This window comes from Mobula birostris, chromosome 4, assembly GCF_030028105.1.
Source record: "Mobula birostris isolate sMobBir1 chromosome 4, sMobBir1.hap1, whole genome shotgun sequence".
NCBI classification, from domain to species: domain Eukaryota; kingdom Metazoa; phylum Chordata; class Chondrichthyes; order Myliobatiformes; family Myliobatidae; genus Mobula; species Mobula birostris.
In genome coordinates, this window is record NC_092373.1 from 136,701,202 (window position 1) to 136,728,148 (window position 26,947).

A 26,947-nucleotide genomic window follows, 5' to 3' on the forward strand; every position below is an offset into this window, starting at 1 on the left:
GAAAACCCATTAAACTTAATCATACTTTTCAGCCTAAGCAGATATCATTGTCTCTTCCTAAACCAAAATATTGCAAATACTGGAAATCTGAAGTAAAACAGAAAATGCTCAGTAAAACAGGCAGCATCCGCGGAGGGGGAATGTTAATGTTTCACTTTGCCCACATTTCATTACAGCTAGTGTTACGTACCCTGTAACTGGGTTGCCAAACCAGCAGAAATGGACCACTTAGTTGGAGTCTGGTTTAACAGAAACTAATGAAGTTTTATTAAAGAAATAAGTAACACAGTACTCTAATCGTAAGGATATAAATGCAACAGGTTAGCAATGATGAAACACACATGTACACAGAACTAGGGTAATAGGAATCAACCAAGCTCTATCACAGTCTAGGGGTAAAATGATCAGTCTCAAGTGACGCAGAGTTCAGCTTAGTACAGTTCGCAGTAATCGCTGTTGTGCCGTTGGAGAGAGAGAGAGAGATATGCAAATCTGATTCAGCAGACCTTTGATGTTCTTCGCATTTGGCTTTCGGGTGGACCCTTTTTATGTCTTCTGTGGTCACCGACTGTGACCCCTCCGTTCCGGATATGACCGTTCTTCCGCGGTGAACCCGGCACCCAGGCAAGGGCGGATACACACACCAGGTTCCCGCTGATCATACCTTTTCACCCTGTGAGCCTATGGTCGGTTCCCTCGATACCAACCTCCAAACTCCAAACTCCAAACTCCCACCAACTTGTGGGGGCACACCGCTCTTCCAGAGTCTCGTTGTCTCGTGATCTCGTGATGTCCCGTGCCTTAGCGAACCTGTTCTTTTTTATCCCCTTGCTGGGATATCGCCTGTCCATCAAACTTCAAACAGTTCAGCTTCAAAGCAACCGGTCTGTCAATACTCGGAATTGTGTCTCTTTTCGTTACCTTTCTCCTCTCTCATTAACATTTTAAACGTTTCTCCATTTGTCTCTCTTATCTCTCTCATCAGCATCAATCTTCTGATAACTTGGTTTGTCGTCACAGTAGCAAAAGATTTTCAATTAATTTCTGCTTCTATCTCCACAGATGTGCCTGATTATGTACAGTAGTTCCATGATTTTCTGTTGTGTCGTTTGTACTTTTACTCCAGCATATCCAAAAGTATTATCTCCTTTCCCTCTTGCCACTTAACCAGCTCCTTTTTTAACAATGCTCCTTAAAATCAATGAACCATGTAATAGGTTAATCAAAGCCACCAAGAATTATAATGGACTATCAAATCATATCATCTTAGCTCACCAATATTCAAGGGACTTTGTTAATGTTTTAGTGCTTATACACTGATTTTACAAGAGAGTTCAAGAGATACCAATAATTGAACTAAGTTATTGATTCTGTCATCAGAGGTTTCTTCTTTGAGAATTCAGACCCTTACCATTTGGCTGCTGCCATTAATTTAGATCACCAGGAGGAAAAATATGTTGTCATACATGCTTCATATCAATCATAATACAAAACACAAAATATATGCATGTAAGGTCAATTGGTGTGTTGAGTCCATACCAATTTTATGCAAGAGTAATTCACTTCGTCACAGTTCCCAGTCCTTTTCTCAGAGACCCATATGTTTACTTATGGGTAATATCCAGTTCCCTTTTGAACCCTACCACTGGATCTGCTTCCACAACTTTCCTAACAATGCATTCCAGACCTGAATGCCTCTAATTTTCCTGTCACTTATGGATCTTTCGCAAATCATCTTCTCTCTACGCTTCTTGGTTCTTGATGCAAATGGTTTCTTTTTGTGTTTATATCCTCCTTGATTTTAAAATACCTGCCAGATCTGCTCTCATCCTTTCTCTGTTCCAAGCCTCTTTGGTCTATCCACATAACTAAAGCCTATTTCCTTAGGAATCATTTCAGTAATTCTCTTTTACATCTTCTCTAAAGCACTTAAATTCTTTCTGAAGTGTGGCACCCAATTATGGGCTCAACTCCAGTTGTGACTAGAATTTTCCAAAGATGTATCATTCATTCATCTTGTATTCTATACCTCTTTATAAGGTTCAGGATGCTATTTGCTTTTCTTACTATCACTTTCTTAGCCTGTCATGCCACTTTCAAGAACTGTGCCCCCCCCCCAGAAGTCTCTGTTCTTTGTACCTCTTTTAAAATTGAGCCAACTAGTTTGCATTGGCTCTTCTCAATAGTCAAGCTAAAATAAAACACTTAACATTTGTCATTATTAAAATGAATGAGGCATCTATTCAATTATTTCTATTACAGTCCCTTTAGGGAGCACTTGCATTATGTTCTGGATAGGTTTGTCCCACTGAGTCAGGGAAATGATGGTAGGGTGAAGGAACTATAGTTGACAAAAGATGTGGAACGCCTAGTTAAGAAGAAGGAAGCATATTTGAGGATTAGGAAGCAGGGATCAGACAGGGCTGTTGAGAGTTATAAGGTAGCCAGGAAGGAGCTTAAGAACGGAGCAGGAGAAGGGGACATGAGAATGCCTTGGTAAGTAGGATTAAGGAAAATTACAAGATGTTCTACATGTCCTCGAAGAACAGGAGGACGACAAGAGTGAGAGTATGAACAATCAAGGATAAGAGGAAACAAGTGCCTGGAGTTGGAGGAGATATGGGAGATTCTAAATAAATGTGCTGCTTTGGTGTTCACCAGTGAGAGGAATCATGAAGAATGTGAGGACAGAGTAGAACAGGCTAATATGCTGAAACATATCAATATTAAGAAGAGGATGTGCTAGACCTTTTGAATTGCATTGGTATAGATAAGTCCCCAGGACTGGACTGGTTATTCCCCAAGCTATTACAGGAAGTGAAGGAAAAGATTGCTACGCCTGTGGCAATGAACTTTGCATTCTGGTGACCAGTTGTGTTCTGCAGGGATCTCTTCTGGGACTCCTGCTCTTTGTGAATTTTATAAATGACTTGGATGAGGAAGTGGAAGGGTAGGTTAGTAAGACTGCAAATGACTCAAAGGTTGGTGGAGTTCTGGGTAGTGTAGAAGGGTATCTTAGGTTATAACAGGGCATTGATAGAATGCAGAGCTGGGCTGAGAATGGTAGATGAGTTTAAATCTGGAAATTTGTGAAGTGATACGCTTTAGAAGACAGGCAGGGTTAATGACAGGATTCCTGGCAATGTGGAGGTACGGAGGGATCTTGGGATCCATGTCCATCGATCCTTCAAAGTTGCCATGCAAAGGGTGGTTAAGAAGGCATATAATATGTTGGTATTCATTAGTCAGAGGATTGAGAAGTTTAGAGAGAGTGCAGAGGAGATTAACCAGCATGCTACCTGGATTAGATAGCATGCCTTATGAGGAAAAGTTGAGTGAGTTTAGGGCATTTCACTCTGGAGCAAAGGAGGTTGATAAAGTTACCTGATAGAGATGTATAAGATGTTAAGAGGCATTGATATAATAAGTAAGTAGCCAGCACCTTTTTTGAAGGGTAGAAATGGCTAATACGAGTGGGTATAATTTTAAGGTGATTCGAAGAGAGTATAGTGAGTATCAGCAGAAGAATTTTTACACAGAGTGGTGAGTGCATAGAATGAGCTGTCAGGGAAGGTGGTAGCAGATACATAAGATATATTTAAGAGACACTTGGGCACATTGATGAAATAAAAATGGAGGGCTATGTGGGAGGGAAATATTACATTGATCTTCGAGTAGGTTAAAAGATGGGCACAATATTGCGCACTAAAGGGGCTGTACTGTGTTGTACTGTTCCACGTTCTACGTTTTCTCATCTGCAAGTCTGGACATTGTGCCCTGATTCCCCCAAAATGTAACTCAAATAACTTATTTATGTTTAGCAAAGTTAAAGTATAATCAACAAATTACCTGAAACCAAGCAAAAGGCTCAGCCAAAAAAATCAACAAAATCATTACAAAATTCCAAAATGGGTGCCTGGACTGTCAGAGGACCTTGAGCTAACCATTTGTACAAATGTAAATGTACAATGAATTTGGTTGAATGAAGAATTGTCATTTACAGCAAACATTCACAGATCAAGTTGAAAAATGAAATTTAAATTCGGAAATTTGACAACTAAAAGCACATTTGGAAAAAAATGCTGCAACTTGTTAAAATCAAACCAAAGTCTAACAGAAAGTGACAAAGGTAAAATAAAGCAAGTCAAAGCCAATGATAGAAAAGACTGGAAAAGGGTGTAAATCGATACTGAATTGACCTGCATCAGAAAATACAATTAGATCTGGCCTGAAGAAAACCCGTGACATATTTGTCACTACAATCACTTCACTCATATCATAACAAAGACACTTTGTTCTAATGAATATTATTCTGGATCAAACATTACTTAAAGTTCTTCTCCCATGGTAAACACATTTACGGTCAATTGAAATTGAATTGCAGATTCAGCTAGATGTATACATTGACTGGTCTCCAATATGTTTGGTGTTTCTGTGTTCACATGGGAGTCTCAAAATCTACCAACACTGAGTAATGTCAGGTGTTTAATGCATGCCAACAAAATTAGACCATTAAAATAGAGATTGCTTGAAGCCAAGATACTCATGTTTGCATTTAGTAGTCTTATATATTACAAAATTACTGGAGTTCTACGTAGGTTTTACATCTATTGTCTCTGCCTTTTCCTTATAATACTATTTATTACACTGTTAAATAGTTCATGGTGTAGCAAATATATTTCCTATGTTCTTGTCATTACTATTTTATTCTGTCTTAGGTGGACAACTAGTGGATTAAAGAGCCAAGGACGACTGTCTGTGGGCAGCAACAGAGACAGAGAAATATCAATGTCTGTTGGCCTTGGCAGATCTCAGCTAGATTCCAAGGGAGGTGTGGTTGGGGGCACCATAGACGTTAACACCTTGGAGATGGTTTGTAAGTTTCAAAATAAATAACCTGCAATGTCCTGGAGCATTGTGAGCATTTTTAATCTTTAAATGCCTACAACCAAAATTTGTTGAAAATCAGATATAAATTTTAGCATCCACTAGGAAAGTTTACCTTTTAAATATGGTTATCATAAATTTCCTCTTTCCTCTCCAATTCCATTGGTTCCTCTAGAGTCAGTCTCAGCCTTTCCTATAATTTGCAGCTTATAGTCCGCAGCTGTTTGTGTTAGAGAATTCCAAAGATGACCTATTATTCTCTGTGTCTGACTACCTACTCTCTCAATAGCTAGTATATAGAAAGCAAACTCATGAGTTTACACTTACCTTCAAGATAAGTAAATGAAAACCCAAACTACAGATTATTCTTCAATGTAATCTCAATAAAGTAGTTTTACAGTTCAACAGAGATTACTTGCTCTTATATTTTCAACATAGCTCATCATAACACTTGCTTCACAAACACAAGAAAATCTGCAGAAGCTGGGAATATAAAGCAACACATACAAAATGCCGGAGAGTTCAGCGGGTCAGGCAGCATCTATGGACAAGAGTAAACAGGCGATGTTTCAGACCGAGATCCTTCATCAGGACTGGAAAGGAAGAGGAGAAATCAGATTAAGAAGGTGGGGGGAGAGAAGGAAGAAGTACTAGGTTGCAGGTGATAGGTGAAAGCGGGAGAGACAGAGGATGAAGTAAAGAGCTAGGAAGTTAATTGGTAAAAGAGATAAAGGACTGGAGAAGGGGGAGTGATCGGAGAGGACAGAAGGCCATGAAAGAAAGGGGAAGGGGAGGAGCACCAGATGAATGTGATGGGCGGGTAGAGAGATGAGGTGAGAGGGACACAGGAATGGAGAATGGTGAAGGGTGGGGGGGGGGGCAATTATTGAAAGTTCAAGAAATCGATGTTCATGCCATCAGGTTGGAAGCTAGCCAGACGGAATATAACATGTTGCTCCTTCAACCTGAATGTGGTGAAGGTGCTCAGAGAAGCAGTCTCCAGTCAGTTCATGGCCTTTTCTACTGCCATGATGACACCATGCTACATGTGACAATAATAAACCAATTCTATGTCCCAATCCAAAAGACATTCATATTCAACCATACATCTGCCATTACTATACCAGTTACACTAATATGACTGTTGATCCTTTATAACCTGACTGAAGATATTTATTGTCTCTGAATAGCAGCTGCAATGATAACAAATTAATCATGAAATAAGAAGAGCTCACAGTGAAGATAATATAATAATTACAGACTTTAATTATCATATAGACTGTGCAAATGAAATTTGTGAAAGTGGTTTGGTGTGATTTCACAGGAATATTTATTGATAATGTAGCCAGAAAGTTAGATATGAGACAGAGTGTGCAACTCCCAAGAAACTATCTACTGTACACCAAACAAGCTCACCTTACTCAGTAAACGTAGTCTGTACTTTAAATAATTGATTTCTCCCATGAAAAAGAGTAATAACTTCAGAAACTGTCATTCTTTATTTTTGTTCTTATAATTTCCATCATATATATTAAATGGTTTTGGTTTATGGTTATGGAATGTTTCAATTATCATTGATTTTAGTTCGATTTTTTTAAGGTGCATATAAATTCTGCACATAAAATCTAAGTCTTAAAGCCTTTTTGTGGTTAGTAAGCTAGATTGGAGAATTATTCAGTCATTTGCAGTAGGACCAACACCTATTGATACAAACTACTTTGGATTTTACCTTGGATAGTGTTGGTTAGGAACTCTGTAGAACAGGATCCTCCATGGAAAATGATCACTCAGATAGGATTTTGTACACTATTTTTAAAAATGCACAGATCAGCCAAAACTATCGTTTTAAATTTAAAGTCAACTATCATTGTAAATTAACTCAGGAATAGCGGAAAATAGATTAAAAGATTTTCCAATTGGTAAAACAATAGTAAAGAATAAAGAAAATCTTTCAAAATTCTGAACAAAATATACACAGCACTGAGAAATAAGAACTCTATGGGGAAAAGTGAGCCTACATTGGCTGTCTAAAAGTTTAATAATAGTATTAGATTAAAAAGGTAATTGTAAGCTCCATTGACACAATGACAAGAGAAGTCAATAATGGGGCATAAAGATATTACTGAGGTATTAAATTATTAATTTATATCTATCTTCACTAGAAATAATAAATGTAACAGAAATGAAATGGAGTCTTTGACCAAAGTGAATATGTGGTTATTTAATTTGTTAAACATTTGAACTAAGACAATTTTCATCAAGTTCTTCTATAGGTTGGGTTTGCACTTTTCACACCAACATTTTTACACATGTACTTAAAATTCACACTGTGCATCAATAATGTAATCATAACAGTCTGCATTTCTTTTGTGACTTCCATCCAAGAAATGTTCAAAAATACATTCCAGAAAGTTGAAGAATGTAATTTGAGAGAATAAGGGAAACATGGGACGATTTTCACTAATTAACAAAAAATATTTGCTGTGAGATGTTTTAATCATTAATGTATGGATTAGTTGAGAAAGGATCTAGTACTTAATTGTGCAATAATATTAATAAAGTTGAGAAAGGAAGTTTAAAACCACAGCACAACGTAAAAGGTTTTGTGTCAAAAAGAATTTTAGATATTACTGCTGCTTTGAGTTTTACAGAAAATGACTTGTTAATTTACTGTTTAAAGCTCATATCTCAGAACATCGAAACCAGCAACCCAGCCATAAAATCCAAATCACGTTGGGTTCCACTGATGCTCGAGTTGATTACATGGGATCAAGCATACTGATGGGAATTTTCAGCAATGCAGATCTGCAACTACAAGATGAATGGAAAGTTAACCTTTATAATACAGTAGACCTGAGCATGACTGAAAAAAGGTATCTGTACTTTTATTAATTATAGATTAAATGATAAATATATTTATGCATAGCAAGTTTTTTGGCTTGCTTTCATGCAAGTGCAATTCATGTGTGCTGTGCTTTCAATTCATTTCATAAATGGTAAGTTCCATATTGTACAACAAGTACTTGCTAGCACTTTGTGTGTACAGATGATGGTACTGTGGATATTGTCGGTTAAATACCAATATCTATAAACTCAATAGGAATATATAGTAATGTTAACTAATAAAGAATGGAAATTGTGTCAGTGATTGTTCACATCTGCTTCTCTACAGTGCCTTGATCAAGTATCCAACTATTTTCACATTTTGCTTTCTCATTTTCTGAATTTAATACTATAAATTTTTGATTTTTGAGCTAATCTACGAAACATTGTGCATCACATCAAATCAAAAGAAAAATTCCAAAACCTGTCAACACTTTACTAAAAATTAAAAAGCAAAATTGTGAGACTGAACAAATATTCATCCCCTTTGTAATTACTGTGCTAACTTTTCTCAGGTGCAATACTGTATAATATACCTTGCCAACTCATCCAATTTGCAGATGTAGAAGATTGGAGGATCATAAGAATAAACATCCCCTCTCTCTGTAAGGTCCAACAGTAGGCTAAATTTTCAACAGTCCAAAGCAAAGGGAAGACAAAAGAGCAGTCAAGACAAGTCAGGGGAATAATAATAGAAAAGCACAGGTCTAGCAAAAGATACAAGACCCTCCCAAAGGCACTGAACAAACCTCAGAGCTCCGTGCAGTTCTTTGCGAAAAAGTGGAAAAAATATGAAACCACAGCCATACTGCCTAGATCAGGTTACCCTTCTAAGCTTAGTTGCCAGAGAAGATTGGCATTTGTAAGAAAGGCTCCTATGACACCAGCAGTCACTCTGAGTGAGCTGCAGAAGTCGGTGACTGTACTTGGAGATGAAGTTAATGGCTGCACTGTGTCTGAAGCCTTGCACAAAAGAAGTTATTTATGGAAGAGTGACAAGGAAGAAGCCATGGCTTAAAACAAAATACATCCTTTCCTATAAAGACTTTGCAAAGCAGCACTTAAAAGATAATGTAAAGATGTGGAAGAAGGTCTTGAGGTCAGATGAGATTAAAGTGGAACATTTTTGGCCTCCACCCTAAGCAGTACGTGCGGCGTAAATCTAATACTGCACATCTGCCAGGTAACGCCATCTCTGTTGTAAAGTATGGTGGAGGTAGCAGCATGCTAAGGGGATGCTTTTCAGCAACAGGGACTGGAAATCTAGTCAGGATTGAGGGAAGATGAATGCTGTTAAATACAGAAAGATCCTGGATAAATACCTACTAGCCTCTGCCAGAAAGCTTAAACTGGGGAGGAAGTTGCTCTTTCAGCAGGACGATAACCCGAAGCATACTGCCAGAGCAATGTGGTTTCAAATGACGAAAATTGATGTCCTTTAGTTGCCTGGTCCAAGTCCTGACCTTAACCCAATGAAACATCTCTGACAAGGCTTTAAGATTGCTTTCCACCGCCACTCGCCAAATAACCTGGCACAGCTTGAGCAATTTTGCAAGGAGGAGTGGGCAAATCTTGCTCCATCACATTCTTCAAAGCTGATGGAGGCTCTTCCAAAAAGATTACTGGCTTTAATAGCCGTGAAAGGTGGTTCAACCAATTACGCAGCAAAGGGAGGTGAATATTTTTGAATTGCTGACATTTCAGTTTTTGAAATTTTAGTCATTCATGCTTTACAATTTTTCCTGTTCTTGGGCTCTACTCTGTAAAAAGGAGCATGTGATTGATAAATAAAAATTTTCAGTTAAGTTTATCAAAAATCCCTGTTGTAGTATTCATTTGTGTGAATAAAGGGTTGGGGCCTGAATACTTTTTCAAGGCACTGTATATAGCTGGCTAGTTAGTATGTCAAGAAAAGTAAGATGGTATCCAAAGGTGAGAATACATTGTAGAATGAATCTGCTCCAGTTTTAAAAACTTGGAGAAGCTGTCTGCTGTACTGGTGTCAGAGAGTTAGGAATTAGTCAAAATTTACTCAGTTAGTAATGATGCAATAGTACACAAAGATCAGAAAGGATGTTGAAAATGATTAGACAAATGAAAAATGGAGTTTATTAATACCCAAATAACATTTATTCTTCCATCCCCACAGTGAAGTGTTTGTTCATGGCGATCTGCAGTGGGACATTTTCCAGGTCATGATTTCACGATCAACCACACCTGACCTAATTAAAATTGGAATGAAATTGCAAGAATTTTTCACCCAGCAGTTCGATACAAGCAAACGTGCCCTGTCCACCTGGGGACCTGTCCTCTACATACCTCCTAAAACACCAGTAATAAATGTGGAGAGAAGTTCTAGTGAACATTGTAAGAATTCCCGATGCAATTTTCTTTAAAAAATACAGAATTGAAATTGATACATTTTACAGTTGTATTCCCTAATTATTATCTACTTTCTTACTTGTAGTATTGGATGCAGCCCATCATCGCCATTGGCCAGAAGTGTTAAAGGTGATTGCTGGATGCCAAATTTCCTTATTCCAAATGCCTCTGCCTGAAGATGCCGTGCAACTGGGTGGATCTATGAGTTTGCATGGAAATCACATGACTCTAGCATGTTTTCATGGACCAAACTTCCGTTCAAAATCATGGGCATTATTCCACCTCGATGAGCCCAATATTGCTTTCTGGACAGAGGCTCAGAAAATCTGGGAAGATGGTAAATGAGAAACAGCTTTTAAGTTACAAATAAGTTCAATTTTTATAAAGCAGTTATTAAGAATAATTAATAATATTCCAGTCCTCTTATACTGGCATAAATTTGAACAGGCAAAGGTGACAAGAATCGGGCATAATATAATATGAGTCACTAAAGCCGAGGTGCTTAAGCCTTTACACCTGAGAGATCATTTCATCATCTGGGTTTAAATTTGCAAATTACAAGGAAAAGGTTTTATTTTGTAAATATCTGAGTAGAACCTAGGTATCCTGAATGCCTTACAGGCATAGTATTTGAGAAATTTTATGCCATGAAACAGCAGATATTTCCTACTAAGATTAAAAATTAGCTTCGGGGGAAAGAAAACTTTGTGTATGGTCAAAGCACTTTCCTCACATATACTTTGATATCTTATCAAGTGCATAATATTATGTAACTATCATTTCAGGCTGTTTATATAGTTCGAAGTAAATTCATTATCAAAGTACATAAATGTCGCCATATATAACTCTGAAATTTTCTTGCGTGTATCCACAGTGAGTACATGGAATACAATAGAATCAATGAATGACCACACCCAACAGGGCAGGCAATAGCTAGTGTGCAAAAAAACCCAACAAACTGTGCGAATGCAAAAAGAAAGAGAAAATAAAGAAATAATGATAATAATATTGAACAAATAAGCAATAAGAATGGAAAACATGAGATGAAGAGTCCTTGAAAATGAGCCCATAGGTTGTGGGAACAGTTCAGTAATGGGGCAAGTGAAGTTATCCCAGCTGGTTCAAGAGCTTGATAGTTGAGGGGTAATAACTTCCTGGACCTGGTGGTGTGGGTCCTAAACCTCCTGCAACATTTGCCTGATGGCAGCAAGAAGAGAGCATGACTTGGATGGTGGGGCTCTTTGATGATGGATGCTGCTTTCTGTGACAGTTTCCTTGTATATGTGCTAAGTGATGCAGAGGGCTTTACCCATGATGAAGTGTGCTATATCCACAACTTTTGGTAGACTTTTCCTTATAAGGGCACTGCTGTTTCCATACCAGACTGAGATGCAACTAGTCAATATACTCTCCATCTCACATCTGTAGCAGTTTGTTAAAATTTTAGATGACATGCTGAATCTTTGCAAACTTCTAAGAAAGCAGAGGCGATGCCGTGCTTTCTTCATAATAGCACTTACGTGCTGGACCCAGAGCAGATCCTCTGAAGTGATAACACCGATGAATTTGAAGTTGCTGGACTCTCTCCACCTCTGATCCCCTGATGAGAACTAGTTCATGGGCCTTCGGTTTTCTTCTCCTGAAGTCAATAATCATCTCTTTGGTCATGCTAACATTGAATGAGAGGTTGTTGTTGTGGCACCACTCAACCAAATTTTCACTCTCTCCTACATGCTGAATCATCACCAGCCTTGATTCAGCCAAAGACAGAGTTGTCGTCAGCAAACTTAAATATGGCATTGGAGCTGTGCTTAGCCCCAAGGTCATAAGTATAAAGCGAGTAGAGCAGGGGGCTAAGCACAGAGGCCATGTTGTGCACCTACCCTGAGCGAGATTATGGAGGAAATATTTTTGCCAATCTGAACTGACTGGGGTCTGCAAGTGAGGAAATTAAGGATGCAGTTGCACAAGGACATTTTGAGGGCACGACTTGAAGCTTATTGATTAGCTTTGAGAGGATGATAGTATTGACTGTTGAGCTGTAGTCAATGAAGAGCATCCTGATATATGCATCTTTGCTATCCAGATGTTCCAGGATTGAGTGGAGAGCCAATGAAACGGCATCTACTATTGACCTGTTGTGACGGTAGTTAAATTGGAGTCGATTAAAGTCGCTTCTCAGGCAGAAGTTGATATTTTTCATCACCAGTCTCGCAAACCATTTCATCACGGTGGATGTAGGTGCTACTGGGTGATAGTCATTGAGGCAGGTTACCACATTCTTCTTAGGCACCGGTATAGTCGAAGCCTGCTTGAAGCCAGTGAGCACCACAGACTCCCAAGGTGAGAGGTGAAAGATATCTGTGAACACTCCAGCCACTTGATCAGCACAGGTCTTTAGTACTCGATTAGGTACCCCGTCTGAGCCAGATGCTTTCCGTCGGTTCACCCTCCTGAAGGCTGCTCCACATTGGCCTCAGAGATTGAAATCACAGGGTGTTTTGATGGGAGTTTAAAAAGCCTTGAGCTGATCAAGGGGGCAAAACCTTGTTGTCATCTATGTCGCTTGGTTTCACTTTGTAGTAGGTGATAGCATTCAAGCCCTTCCGCAGCTGTCAAGCATCCTTCAGTCTTTCAAGTTTGGTTCAGATTTGCCACTTTGCAAGTGAGATGGCTTTCCAGCGATCATACCTGGATCTTTTGTGTTTAACTTGGTCGCCAGACCTTAATGCCACTGATCTGGCTCTCAATAGATTGTGGAGCTCATAGTTCATACAAGGCTTCTGATTAGGGCAAGACTGTGAATGATATCGTGGAGACACACTCATCTACAACTGTTTTTATAAAGTCCATGACAACTGTAGTGTATTCATTCAGGTCCCTGATGAGTTCTTGAACATGGCCCAGTCCACTAATTCAAGTAATCTTCTAGCCACTCCTCAGCCTCCCGTGACCACCTCTTTGTTGTCCTTATCTCTGGAGCCTTGCTTTTTCGCCTCTGCCTATATGCAGGTAGGAGGAGGGCAGCTAAGAAATCAAATATTCCGGAAATGCAGTCTGGGCATGGAATGGTAGGCATTCCTAGTTTACATGCAGCCTCTGAAATGGATTGATATCAATTTGATGGGAGTAGTCAAATATGTTAAATTGATCAGTAATGCCTTTTATCACTTGAGAGAAAATAGAGGATAAAATATAAATCCATTATTCATATTTGCTGTCATTTATTATAGAGGAGTGGAATGGTAAACAAATGGATTTTAGGTATAATTTCTGCTTTAGTTGCAATCAAACAGCTGTAACCAAAAAAAAACACACCCAAATTTATGCAACCTAATTTTTCTGATGTGATGATAGAAATAAATATGCCCAGAGATTTATACTTCGGTGGCCATTTTCAAAGTTAGAGGCACATTTCATTTGCCTTCCCAATTACTTTTGGTACCTAATTTTTTGTGCTTCATGTACTGTATAAGGACATTGAAATCCCTGTACAGCAATGTTCCACAGACTTTCTCTATTTAAATAATATTCTGCATTCTGTTGATCTCCCAAGGTGAATAGATTGTTATTTCTCCACATTATATTCTAGCTGCCACATTTTTGCACATTCACCCAATTGTTTTCTGTTCTTTATCATCTTTTCAACTTTTTTTTCCTTTTGCCTCCTAATTCTCTATTATCATTGGCATGTTTTTGTACCATGAAGATATAAAATATTCATACAAAGTTCCTGCTATTTCTTTCTTTCCCAGTCTCATTCTCTGAGGCTAATATTTACTTCAACTACTCTTTTCAAGTTTATATACTTGTAAGTTTCTTATTTGAGTGGTCAGCTGAAAACCAAGCAAATGGTGTTTCGAGTGTGAAAGTGTGAGATCAATGCACTTCAGTAGGAGGAATCAAATAGCAGATTATTATTTAAATGGAGAGACAGTGAAAATGAGTGAAGATCAGAAGGATTTAGGTGTTCCAGTGCATGAATCTGAAGTTAGTAAGCAAGGTCCAACAAGCAGTTAGAAGCAAGCAACATGTTGATCCAAAGGGATTGGAGTTTAAGAAGAGGTAAGTTTTGTTATAGTTGTACAGAATACTGTGAGGCCACACTCTAATACTGTGCACAGTTTTGCTGGTCCTAAGTGATAGGACGTACAGGCATTGGAGGTATTCCGAAGGAGATTCACCAGCCTAATTCCCAGTCAGTACTATCGAGAGAGGCTAGATAGTTGGGGTCTGTATTTTTTTGAATTTATAAGAATAATGGGTAATATTATTCGCACATAAAAGATCCTAAGAGGGCTTGACAGGTTAAATGTTGAGATGCTTTCACTAGTTGGAGAGTCACATCGGGGCACAGCTACAGAATAAGGGGCCGATCATTTGAAACCAGAATACTTTAAAAAAATTATTTTTTCAAAGGGTAATAAATTTGTGTAATACTCTGCCCCCCAAGGATTGTCTATGCACACTGAACCATGAAGAGATAAATATTTGAAAAATTATAGAATTGAGGATTATGGGGATCTGACACAAAACAGCCATAAATTGTGCATGATATTGAATGATGGGGTTAGGATTGAGGGCTTGGTAGCCAGTTCTTGCTCCTATTTTGTTGGGTTCTTGCATTTGTTCCTGCTGTTTGTTTTTGTATTTCTTGTTAGCTTCAAAAGTTTGTTGGTTGAGGGGTAATAACCTCTTGTTAGCTTACTCTTTAAATGCATCCACTCCATTTTTATCATTTAGTTATTGTTTCCCAAACTTTAAAGCTTCCTCACAATTTTATTGCTTATTCTGTAAATTGGGTACTGCACTTGTCCACCAGCACGTACAGATTATCTTTATATATTATTAAGAAATGATGAATTTCTCTTTAAGAAGTAGTCCATTATTTTTCTTTTCAGTTGATTTTAGCTAACACCTTTATTTCTCACAATGTGAAATTTTATCATCTTATCTGAGAGGAAGCTTAACAATGGGACTATTAATTAATCATTTCACACTACATACAACCAGATCTAGTCTGTTCCTGATTCGTTCCACAATGCTTAGTTCAAAGAAACTGTACAAGGTACAACCTCATCCAATTTACCAACTTTATTTGTCTAATCTTTTTGAATATTATTGCAATATCTTCCTTATTATTCCATGACTTGTACTGTATCATACAGTATCACCTGTTATTGCTTTTCAAGACTAGCCACCATTGTTAACTACTTTGCTTTACTGTTTATCCCCACACAAAATGGTTCTGCAGCATGAACTTCCAAGCCAAGATCATTTCTTACTATGGTAGTCATCAGGTCCCACATCAACAGAACTAATTCTTCCTACTCTTCTTGACTGGCCTTGTAAAATGTTAAGCACTTCATCATATTCACCTTGCAGCTGAGTCACCTGTCTTACAATATCTCTTTAAAAACCCTTGGATTACACCAACTTATGTTTTATTTGTGCAGTTGTGCTAAGTTGTTGCAGATGCTGTCTGCATTATGATAGTTGCCTTTAATTTTATCTTATTACTTTTCTCCCTAACTCAATGATGCTATTTGCAGCTGTTTCTTAAGTGGATATGGCTGATCCCTTCCTGTTACAATCTTATTGTGACTCAATCTCCATCCTACATTTCTATCATATCCCTTCTCTTAATCTTTCCATTCTTCCAATTCACCTGAACTCTCCTGTCCTGTTCTGTTTAAAATTCAGTTTATTGAAGTGAAGCATGCCCACAGGACTGTGCAGTTTTTACGTCTATTACCATTGCAATAATATGAATAATGAATGCTAATGTCAGATTGTTAAATATATTCAATATCAATTAGTAAACTTTATTTTGTGCTTATTTCTGTAATATTTCATTATAATCTCAAATGGTTTTGGTTTATGGTTATGGAATGTTTCAATTATCATTGATTTATTTTGATTTATTTTAAGTGGAAAACTCTGCTTGGTTATATAATCAAAAGCCTTGAAGTTTTTCAATGCTGTGCTATGGACACTAATTATTTTATAGAACTAATATCCCCTCAAAAACAAGCTGGGCATCATTCCCCAGTGGACCAAATGTTTCTGCTAACAAATACTCAAGACCCTGCTGTTCCTTGGTCTTCTATTTTGTACATCAGCAGTTCCATTGCAAATGAGCATCTCCATAATTTAAAAAAAGTTGACATTTGTCATTTTCTTAAAACTGTAAATAGTAGTAAAACTGGCATTTAATTTTACAAAACGAAAAATGCCATGCAGATTCTTTGAGATGAAGCAAAGAAATTTTATTTTTGCTATACAAAATCTGTAGAAAGGTAGAATAGCTGAAAAGGGAAGAGAGTATGCTAATTCTAACAATTTTAAGCTTGCTTTATTCAACTTAGCCGCAGCTATTTTTTTATTCTACACAAAGGTGCTAGTGACCATTCAACGTACATTGTACAAACTTTGGACTTTCATTTGGGACACAATACAATGGTTACAAAACCTGGTGGTGCTTTAGAAAGTCCAATGGCCACAATAACCAAAATAACGAGACGCCGTCATGAAAACCCTCCACATGGTGTTGCAACAGTACAGGAGTGGTTTAATTACGTTACTGCCACGAAGAATGAAGGTAAGAAAGTATAATAATCTATTCTCTTTAAATTTCAGTTTTTCTTATTTCCATTGATTTAATTTTGAGTCAAAGCTTCAAATAGATTTGATCTTTATTTTCTTTAGGCCATGCTATATCACCTCAGTACCATGCTACCTCATTAATAATTCCTCTCTAATTGGTGGTCTTTTGTTCTTATGCATTGCATATCAATGCAATGCTATCTGGTTGAGTTTTTGTGCATTTTATTTTAGTTTGGTAGGGTGAAAAGTGAGCTGAAGGAGAATTTTATCCCTGTTATTTAGAGAAGGGGAAATGAGAAATAAAATACAGGAAATAGAAGAAATGCAATTGTAATCTAGGGTTAGGAGGGTGTTACGCCACAACTAAGGGGAAAATAGACATCTCAGAGGTATGGAAAGACTCATTACCAGGACGATGGGATGGAGATAGAGAAACTTTGAGAATGTAATTGTGTCTTTAAAGGAAAGAGGTTGAGAGAAGGAATAATCAATATCTAAGTGGCAAAGGACTGAACAATGGAGAGGGGGACATGTCAAAGCAGGACAAAATAAATTTTATGAATGCCCAGCAGGTTGATAATATGTGCCAATCTGGACAGCCCTACTTCTGCTTCTTGGGAACTAGGAGAAGTAGGTCATCCGAGGTTTGGGAAATGACAAGGCCTAAGGTTTTTTTTATTGTTAACTGATTTTGAATATGTTGGGCCTAGGCTACTGCCCTGAGGAAGTCCTGCAGTGATGTCTTGGGACTAGAATAATTGATCTGTGAAAACCATGGCTGTGAATGTTTACCCTCTGATGCCTGTTAAATAATTTTATCAAGGCACCTTGATGCAAAGCTTAGTCAAATATTTTTTTGATTATCTTATCACTGAAATTCAGTCATCTGTGCTTTGCTTGCGTCAAAGCTTTGATGAAGTCTGAAGACGTTAAAACTCAAACTGAACATCAGTAAGTTATTGATGAGTAAGTGCCACCTAACAGCATTGTCAATGACAGCTTCCTTCATTTTTTGAATTATTGTGATTAGACTGGCCAGTAATTAGCCAAATTGGATTTGCCCTGCTTTTTTTTTTAGTAAGACCCACTTGGTCAATGTTTTATGCTGTTTGGCAGATGTCATGTTGTAATTGAACAACATTAACTTAATTAGAGGCAGTGTTAGTTCTGGAGTGCATGTCTGAACTGGAATGTTGTTGGTCCCATAACATTTGCTATATCCCGTCCTCTCAGATTCACCAGAGTAAGTCCAGTAAGATGATGGGTTTTTCGGATGCAGCGGCTTCTACAGGGCCAACCAAAGGTGTTGTCTTTATTGAACATATTTTTTACAATTGCAACTTAAGGTACTGCAGGTCTACCCCATCAACAAGTTGCTTGTTGGCAAAAAAACTGAGGAGCTGGACTTGGTACAGACTGTGTTACTGAAGAGGTATCAGAGTCAAAGCACGAAGGCAGTGTGCAGTCTAATAGCGAGTGATTGGCTTAGTTGCTTTTCTTGTGATCTGATCTCAAGACTCTGTTGGTTATTGGTAACGTGGAATGCTACAAGTCTGGTTACCTGATTTATTGGCGGTGGGTGCAAACAGCAGAGGAGCTGCATGACAGCGATAACTGTGAGGGCTAGGCCAGAAGTCACGGTGTCGCCCATTTGTAGCCATTCAGGAGGGGGGCGTCATTGCTGCTCTCCAGTGCTTGGTCATCAGAAGACAAGCTACGTTGCGTTTGACTGCAGACTGCTGTGGCATTTATGGACTTAGGGAATTGGACTTTTTTGTGCGACTTTTTTACTGCTGTCTTGCATCTGTTGTGTGTTCTTTGTGCTGTGCGGAAGGCGGAGGAGCTACATGGCCTTGGCTGTAATGAGAAACTAGGACTCAGGCCGCAGTGTCACCTGTTTGAAGCCGTCCAGAGGTGCCTCCTGATGTCCACTTGGCAGAAAACAAGCTATATTGTGTTCGACTGCGGACTGCTGCAACATTCATGGACTCAGGGACTTGGGCTATATTTTTTTTCTGTGTGATTGTATTTTACTGCTATTTTACATGTGCTTTTGTGCTGTGTATGACTGTTGGTGGTATGTGTTGCAGAGTCATAGTCATACTTTATTGATCTCGGGGGAAATTGGTTTTCATTACAGTTACACCATAAATAATTATATAGTAATAAATCCATAAATAGTTAAATAGTAATATGTAATTTATGCCAGGAAATAAGTCCAGGACCAGCCTATTGGCTCAGGAAGTTTGATGGCCACAGGCAGGAATGACCTCCTATGATGCTCTGTGTTGCATCTCGGTGGAATGAGTCCCTGGCTGAATGTACTCCTGTGCCCAACCAGTACATTATGTAGTGGATGGAAGACATTGTCCAAGATGGCATGCAACTTGGACAGCATCCTCTTTTCAGACACCGCCGTCAGAGAGTCCAGTTCCATCCCCACAACTTCACTGGCCTTACTAATGAGTTTGTTGATTCTGTTGGTGTCTGCTACCCTCAGCCTGCTGTCCCAGCACGCAACAGCAAACATGATCGCACTGGCCACCACAGACTCATAGAACATCCTCAGCATCGTCCGGCAGATGTTAAAGGTCCTCAGTCTCTTCAGGAAATAGAGACGGCTCTGACCCTTCTTGTAGACAGCCTCAGTGTTCTTTGACCAGTCCAGTTTATTGTCATTCTTGCCCCAGAGTAACACTGTTTTATTGGCTTCATTCATGGGTATTCATGTTATGGTTAAATGGCAGTTAAACTTGAACTCAGAAGTTCCTTTATATGAGTAATTGTAGACTGCGATGGTGAGGATCGCAAGAAGAAGCCAAGATGGATCAGCTATTCAACACTTCTGGTTGAACAAGTCCTTTTTTAGCAGTACAACAATTGAGCAATCAAAGTAATAACTTTGACAATGTCGTGGTTGGTTCTTTGTCAGTGAGTAAAAGTAGTGGAAACATTGAGGCCATCAATGGCATATTGACATTTAGTAATGAATGACCAGAAAAGTCATGGAGGGTACAGATGAATCATGAATTTTAGCAACAGCAGTAAGGGTCTACATCAGGTCATATTTAGAATCAAGTAAAATGAGGATACATTTGAAATCTTTGTAGGGCATCAATCATTTAGAACTCAGAAGGAAAAAGATGAGAAGGGATAATGAAAACACAGTGGGGGGGGTAGGGTGGAGGGTTTGTGGAAGGGTCTTGAAAATATGGTCAGAGGAAAGTGAAAGGGAAGAAACATCCAGAGGAACATTATAGTTCTAGAGCAGTTAAAGTTGATGATCTTTCATATCGGAAAGGAAAGAACAAAATCTTTACTGAAGATCTGTTTCCACAGAAGATTCACAATATATAGAACTTGCAAAAAATAAATAAAAACCACCTGAAAAGGTTTTGGGCAGCAAAGGATTGAGCAGTTATGATTTATTCTCTTATCATTTGGAGATATTACAAATGTCCAGTAAGAAAAACTATAGCAATCAAAAAAATTCCTGAACAGACAGCTGTCAATGAAACACCCATTTTGGCCTAGTGACATGTTCTGAGGTGGGATACTTGAGGCCCTCCATTGGTTGAGGTCGACCATGGGTGTACGGTCCCAACAATCTTGGTTATATGCAAGGCAGTGCTGTAAGACATAGAGAGCCATCTGTTCCCTATGTAGCAGACTCCCACTCTCCACACATCTGATGAACCCAAAACAACGATAGAGACTGATGCATTTTGGCTCTAGCTGCGTCACAGAAATTGTGGGTCAGTGTTGAACTCAATGTAGGACCGTCTTAGGGGCTGCAGCTCCAGATTTTTCCTCAGGGTGTACTTCCAAAGCCTTTCTAATGAGTGGGTACAGCCACAAGGCAGTGGAGGTTTGAGATCAGAGTTTTCCTTATAGATGAGCTGCCAACCATGGCTGACGAGCCCCATCTGCCCATAGTGGCTTATTTTAAGGCACTGCTAATCTGCCTTTGCCCCTTCTCCCGTCAGTCGAAACAGTTTTTCTGGGCTTAGTAGTTAAGCCACACATGAACACCAGGAGCTGGACTTGGTTGTAAGAGGCTATTTGAGGTGCACGCCATTGGGAGCACTTAATAGGTAATGGGAGCTTATCCCCACTACCATCCCCAGCTATAACAACCTTAAGGAGCTGAGGTGGGATTATAATTTTAAAATAAATATTAATATATAGTTATGGTTAACAAATATGCTGAAATATATGCACACAGCAAATTGGACTGATTTGTATATTTTTGTTCAATTTTTAAGACCACAGTTATATGAAAAATAATGTAGGCCAATAAATTCAAAGTCATATAGAGACTTAAAACTCAATGTCAAGTCAAACTTGGAACCCTTAACTGACAAACCATTTACCAGTAGATTCTCGTGTTATTAATTTCCGTGCTTATTTGAAATTGCATGAAGGACAAACAAAATTTACACAGCATTCAATAGGTTTATCCACGTAACAGCAAGTTTAGGCTCAATCTGGAGCACTGCAGATCATTTTGTTTAATTTATATATCAACACCTTGTTAAACTGTGATAAATTTGCATGCTAAAAAAACAATATATTACCATATAAATGTGTTTGAAGTCTCCTTTAAATTATGCATAATTTCATCTAATACACTGACCTGCAGAAATATTATAAACATCAATGTTGAGAACATGCTTAATTTATACAAATCTAAAATAATTAAATAAGTAGTGCAAAAAAAATGTAGTAAGTTAGTATTCATGCGTTCAATGTCCATTTAGAAATCTGATCGCAGAGGGAAGAAACTGTTCCTGAATCACTGAGTTTGTGCCTGCAGGCTTCTGTACCTCCTTCCTGATGGTAACAATGAGAAGAAGACATGTCCTGGGTGATGGGGTTCCTTAATGGTGCATATTGCCTTTCCCAGGCATCCTTCCTTGAAGATGACCTGAATGCTATGGAGGCTAGTGCCCGTGATGGAGCTGACTGAGTTCACAACTTTATGCAGCTTCTTTCATATCTGTGCAGTAGACCCCACCCGCATACCAGACAGTGACGCAGCTAGTTAGAATGCTGTCTGTAGAAATCTGTAGAAATTTGTGAGCGTCTTTGGTGACATACCAAATCTCCTCATACTCCTAATAAATAAAGCTGCTGTTGTGTTTTTGTAACTGCTTAAAAAGCAGTTTCCAACTAAGAAAATAGCATTTTATGCATGCCTATTGTTTAAAGTCAGTGTGGCAACATGCTTTCAGCTTACTAGAATAGTAATAAAAATTTTGGACAAAAATTACTTTCTCTTTAAATGTAGAGCTCAACCTCCTTCGAAATGTTGATGCTAACACCACAGACAATAAGGCAACTATTAAAAATTCCAGTCTGCTAAGTGGTTTCCGTGGAACTGCTAACTACAACCATGAGACAGAAAAGATCTTTGCTTTGCCAAGGATGCAGCTGGACTTCAAATCAATACACATGCAGGAACCTCAAGAACCTTCACTACAAGGTAAATACTCGATTAATCTGAAAAACATAGTTTAATGTTGCAATTGCTGCATTTATATATTTACTTATATAATTTTTAAGCTTGTGTAGTTAAGGAGGGAAGGATTTCTGTGCAGGTTTGTGACCTGCCCACTTTTTAGGTTTAAAAATTACCTACTGCTTTGTAAAAGTCTATATTTAACCTACATTTTCTTAAATTCAGTTGTAAGCACCTTTAGATTGGTCACAACTGAATTTATTATGGAGAAGTTTCCTCGATTTATAAATTGGTTAAAACTAGCAATTTTAAGAAATTTTCTTCTGAGTTTTGATTAACTTGAATAACTTTTAAGTGCCTCTGATTATGAAGACATTAAAACAGTTTAAAAAAAAGAATGGTGAACCAAATGATGCAGTGTAAGGAAAGATAACCAAAACCCTGTTCAGAGATGTCAGTCTTAATTACTGATCAGAACACAAGTAACTGAAGAGTTTTCAGTAGTGTTGTATAATCTGGTAACATCAAGGCTTTTAGTGACATCTTTATGAAACATCCAATACTGAAAATATTACCTCTGTGTATGATCTCATTCACCATTTGTTTGATTCCAAAATTAACTCACTCTACCCCACCAACCTTTATCACTGACTCACTCTATCTATTGTGGAAATGTAGCTGTCACCTCCACAGCATCATAAGTGAAATTCCACCACCTACACTCTATCCCATTTCAGAAGTCATTCACCTGTTACCCTTATCCTTACTGACCTACTGTATATCATCTCTCATCTGCAAGTGTTAAAAATGTCACCCCTCTTTATCTCTGTAATCTTCAGCTAATTCTTTCATAATTTGTACAGCCCCTCTAAACATTCTGGATTTTAATTTTGATCTCTCCTTCTAAAGAATTCAAGTCCTCACCTTCCTGAGTACCACACTCTGAAGTTCTATTCCCAAATGTTATCTTAAGTCAATCTCCACCAGGCTTTTGGTTATCATTCCCTACACTGCATCTTTTAGGCCTCAACATTCCTCTTTAGTTGTGTTTGGATGTCTTAAAAATCAAAGACACTTAAAATCATCCAAATTAATATAAAAAAAGATTACTTGGAATAGGTATTTTGACAAGTTACTCGAGGGAAAAGCAATTTAGCTGCAGTTATCTCTTCAACATATGGGTAGCTTCTTGAAGCTGAAGGTCAGATGCAGTGTCCCTCTAGCCCCTCAGTTCACCACATTTTTGTTTCACTGCTAGTCTTAGCAACAGAACAGGAAATCAGTTACACTGGTATCTGAACTCCAGCTTATCTACAACACCTGTTTTCTAATGCACAGACAGGGAAGTTCGGTATGAACTAGTTCACAAGGATATCCAGCTAGATGAGTATCTTTCACCCAAATATTTACAGTTGATCATAAATGACTTTACCAGTAGTTTCATATGTGTGAAAAAGCATGATTCAGTATTTACTTATTTTGTAATGATTATTAAAATCAGCATAAATTTCTAGAAGTGAAATATTTTAATAGTTGTTGAAAGTATTATAGTAAAAACAACATGCTGGAAATACTCTTAAGTCAGGCTGACTGTATGAGGAGAGAAACAGTGTTAATACTTCAGGTTAAAAAAATTGACTGTTTCTCTTCCTGCTGATGTGGCTTTTCCTGTTGATTATTAACATGAGAAAGTCTGCAGATGCTTGAAATCCAAAGCAACCAACACAAAATGCTGGAGGAATTCAGCAGGTCAGGCAGCATCTATGGAAATGAATAAACAGTCGACATTTCAGGCTGAGACCCTTCTTCAAGACTGGAAAAGAAGGGAGAAGACACCAGAATAAAAAGCTTGGGGGAGGGGAAGGAGAAGGTGATAGGTGAAGCCAGGTGAATAGGAAAGATAAAGAGCTGAAGAGGAAAGAATCTGATAGGAGAGGAAAGCGGACCATAGGAGAAAAGGACGGAGGAGGGGATCTGGGGAGATGATATGAAGACGAGAAGAGGTAAGTGGCCAGAGTGAGGAATAGAAGAAGTTGGGGAGGCAGGGGTAAAGGTGAATTTTTTTTATGGAATGACAAATCAATATTCATACTATCAGGTTAGAGCTACCCAGACAGAATGTAAGGGTTTGCTCCTCCACCCTGAGGGTGGCCTCATCTTGAAACAAGTGGGGATCATGGAACGACGTTGGAACGAGAATCGGAATTAAAATATTTGACCACTGGAAAGTTCTGCTTTTGGCGGATGGAGTGGAGGTGCTCAATGAAGCGATCCTCCAATTTACGACAAGTCTCACCAATGTAGAGGAGACTGTATCGGAAGCACCAGACACAATAGTTGACCCCAGCAGATTCGCAGGTGAAGTGTTGCGTCACCTGGAAGGACTGTGTGGGGTTCTGAATGGAGGTGAGGGATGAGATGAATGGGCAAGTGTAGCACTTTGACTGCTTGCAGGGATATGTGTCAGGAGGGACAAATGGACAAGGGAATCACAGATCCCTGCAGAAAGTGGAGAGAGGGGAAGTAAAGCTATGTTTGGTGGTAGGATCCCTTTGAACATTGTAGAAATTGCAGAAGATGATGTGTTAGATGTTAGGCTCATGAGGTGCTAGGTAAGGATAGAAGAACTCTCTCACTGTAAAGGCAGTCGGAAGATGGGGTGAGCACATATGCTCCAGAAATGGAGAGGATGTATGTGAGGTCAGCATCTACAGTGGAGGAAGGGAAACCCTGTTCTGTGAAGAAGGAGGACATCTCTGATGTTCTGGAAAGGAAAAGCACTTCCTGGGAACAATGTGGTGAAAACAAATGAACTGTGAAAAGGGGGAATAGCATTTTCACAGAATACAGGGTGGGAAGAGATGTAGTCAACTTAACAGTGAGAATTGGTAGGTTTGTAAAAGATGTCAGTTGACAAGTTTGTCTCCAGAGATGGAAACAAAGAGACCAAGGAAGGGGAGGGAGGTGTCAGAAATGGACCAAATGAACTCAAGTGCATGGTGGAAGTTAGAGGCAAAGTTGATGAAATTGACTAGCTCAGCATGGGTGCATGAAGCAGCATCAATGCATTTGTCAGTGTGAAGGAAGAAGAGCTGGGGAGCATTACCACAGAAGCCTTGGAACATGAACTGTTCTACATAGCCATCAAAGAGGCAGGCATAGCTGGGGCCTATAGCTGCCCCTCAAGTCTGGAAAAAGTGAGAAGAGCCGAAGGAAATTGTTGAGGGTGATGACCAGTCCTGCCAGACAGGGGAGAGTGATGGTGGAGTGGAACTGCTTGGCTGGTTTATTGAGAAAGAAATGGAAAGGTTTAAGGTTTCTTGATGGGGGATAGAAGGATAGAAATGTATAGGGACTGGACATTCATGGTGGGAAAAAAAGAGGTAGTCAGGGCCAGGGAATTGTAAGTTACCGCAGAGATCAAGAGCACAAGAAGTGTCACAGATGTAGGCAGGGATTGAACCAAGGGAGATTAAATGGAGCTGAGGTATGAGGTCATGAGTTCAGTGGGGCAGGAGCAGGCAGAGACAAAAAGCCTATCCAGGCAGTCAGGTTTGTGGGTCTTGGTAGAGGTAGAAGTGCGGGGTAAGGTAACTATGAGTTTGGTGGCAGTGGATGGGAGTTCGCCAGAGTTGATGAGGTCAGGAATGGTGTTGGAGACAGTTTTCTGATGGTCCAGATTGGGATCCTCTTCAAAGGGTGGGTATGAGGAAGTTTCTGAGAGTTTCCACCTGGCCGCAGCAAGGTCCGCCACACTACAACAGCACCCCCTTTATCTGCGGGTTTGATGGTAGGGTTGGGATTGGTGCGGAGAAAGTGGAAGGCAGTGCATTCAGAGGGGGTATTTCTGATTATGATAAAATTGGTATTTCTGGATTCAACTTTTAGTCTTTAATATGAATAATTTAAGCAAAAATATCTGCACACAAGGCTTTAAAAATATAATATTTTTCTCCTTTCTGTTAGATGCCAACAGTAAGCCTAAGGTAGAATGCAGTGTTGTGACAGAATTCACTGATCACATTTGTGTCACCATGGACGCTGAACTGATTATGTTCTTGCATGATCTTGTATCTGCTTACCTCAAAGAGAAAGAAAAAGGTAAACTATATTTTAGGTAATTCATAAACTTGATAACAGCTACCAATCTTCATGGATTTTTTACAAATTGACACTTTCTTCTAAATAGTCACAGTTTCTCCTCAGCTTACCCCATTTCCCACATATTTTGTAGTTGTGAGATGAGAGAGAAACAAATTTTTCCAGATGCTGGTTATTTTCATTGATCTCTTTGGAATCAGGTCTAATCATCTAGAGCTGCTTCACCAACTTCTACCTGAAGGTCAGAAATAGGATGCATACTGATAATTTCACATAGTACAGTCCCTTAAGTCATGAATTAGCAAATACTTGTCTGCATATAGCAGGATAAGTAAGGGCAAGACATGACAAAGGGTAGCAAATACAGTACTCAGTGTTTTATCTCAATGCACGGAGGATAAGAAGTAAGGTGGATGATCTTGTTGCACTATTACTGAATGTCAGGTATAATGTTGTGGCCATCACTGAATCATGGCTGAAGGATGGTTGTAGTTGGAAGCTAAACGTCCAAGGTTACACATTGTTTCGGATGGTTAGGAAGGTAAGCAGAGGGGGTAACATGGCTCTGCTGGTAACGAATGGCATCAAATCAGTAGAGATATTGAATACAGGATCGGAAGATGTTGA

The 26,947-nt window shown here is 38.8% G+C and overlaps 1 protein-coding gene across 3 annotated transcripts in view; it reads left to right on the forward strand.

Moving 5' to 3' along the window:
• kiaa1109 (KIAA1109 ortholog) overlaps positions 1 to 26,947 on the forward strand; it is a 433,731-nt gene that overhangs the window by 400,758 nt on the left and 6,026 nt on the right. For all 3 annotated transcript variants that reach the window (XM_072256106.1, XM_072256108.1, XM_072256107.1), the window contains 7 exons: positions 4,719 to 4,876; positions 7,568 to 7,760; positions 9,920 to 10,137; positions 10,238 to 10,489; positions 16,550 to 16,753; positions 22,049 to 22,243; positions 26,186 to 26,320. In XM_072256106.1, the coding sequence (XP_072112207.1) occupies positions 4,719 to 4,876; positions 7,568 to 7,760; positions 9,920 to 10,137; positions 10,238 to 10,489; positions 16,550 to 16,753; positions 22,049 to 22,243; positions 26,186 to 26,320 (1,355 nt within the window). The remainder of the gene's footprint in view (positions 1 to 4,718; positions 4,877 to 7,567; positions 7,761 to 9,919; positions 10,138 to 10,237; positions 10,490 to 16,549; positions 16,754 to 22,048; positions 22,244 to 26,185; positions 26,321 to 26,947) is intronic.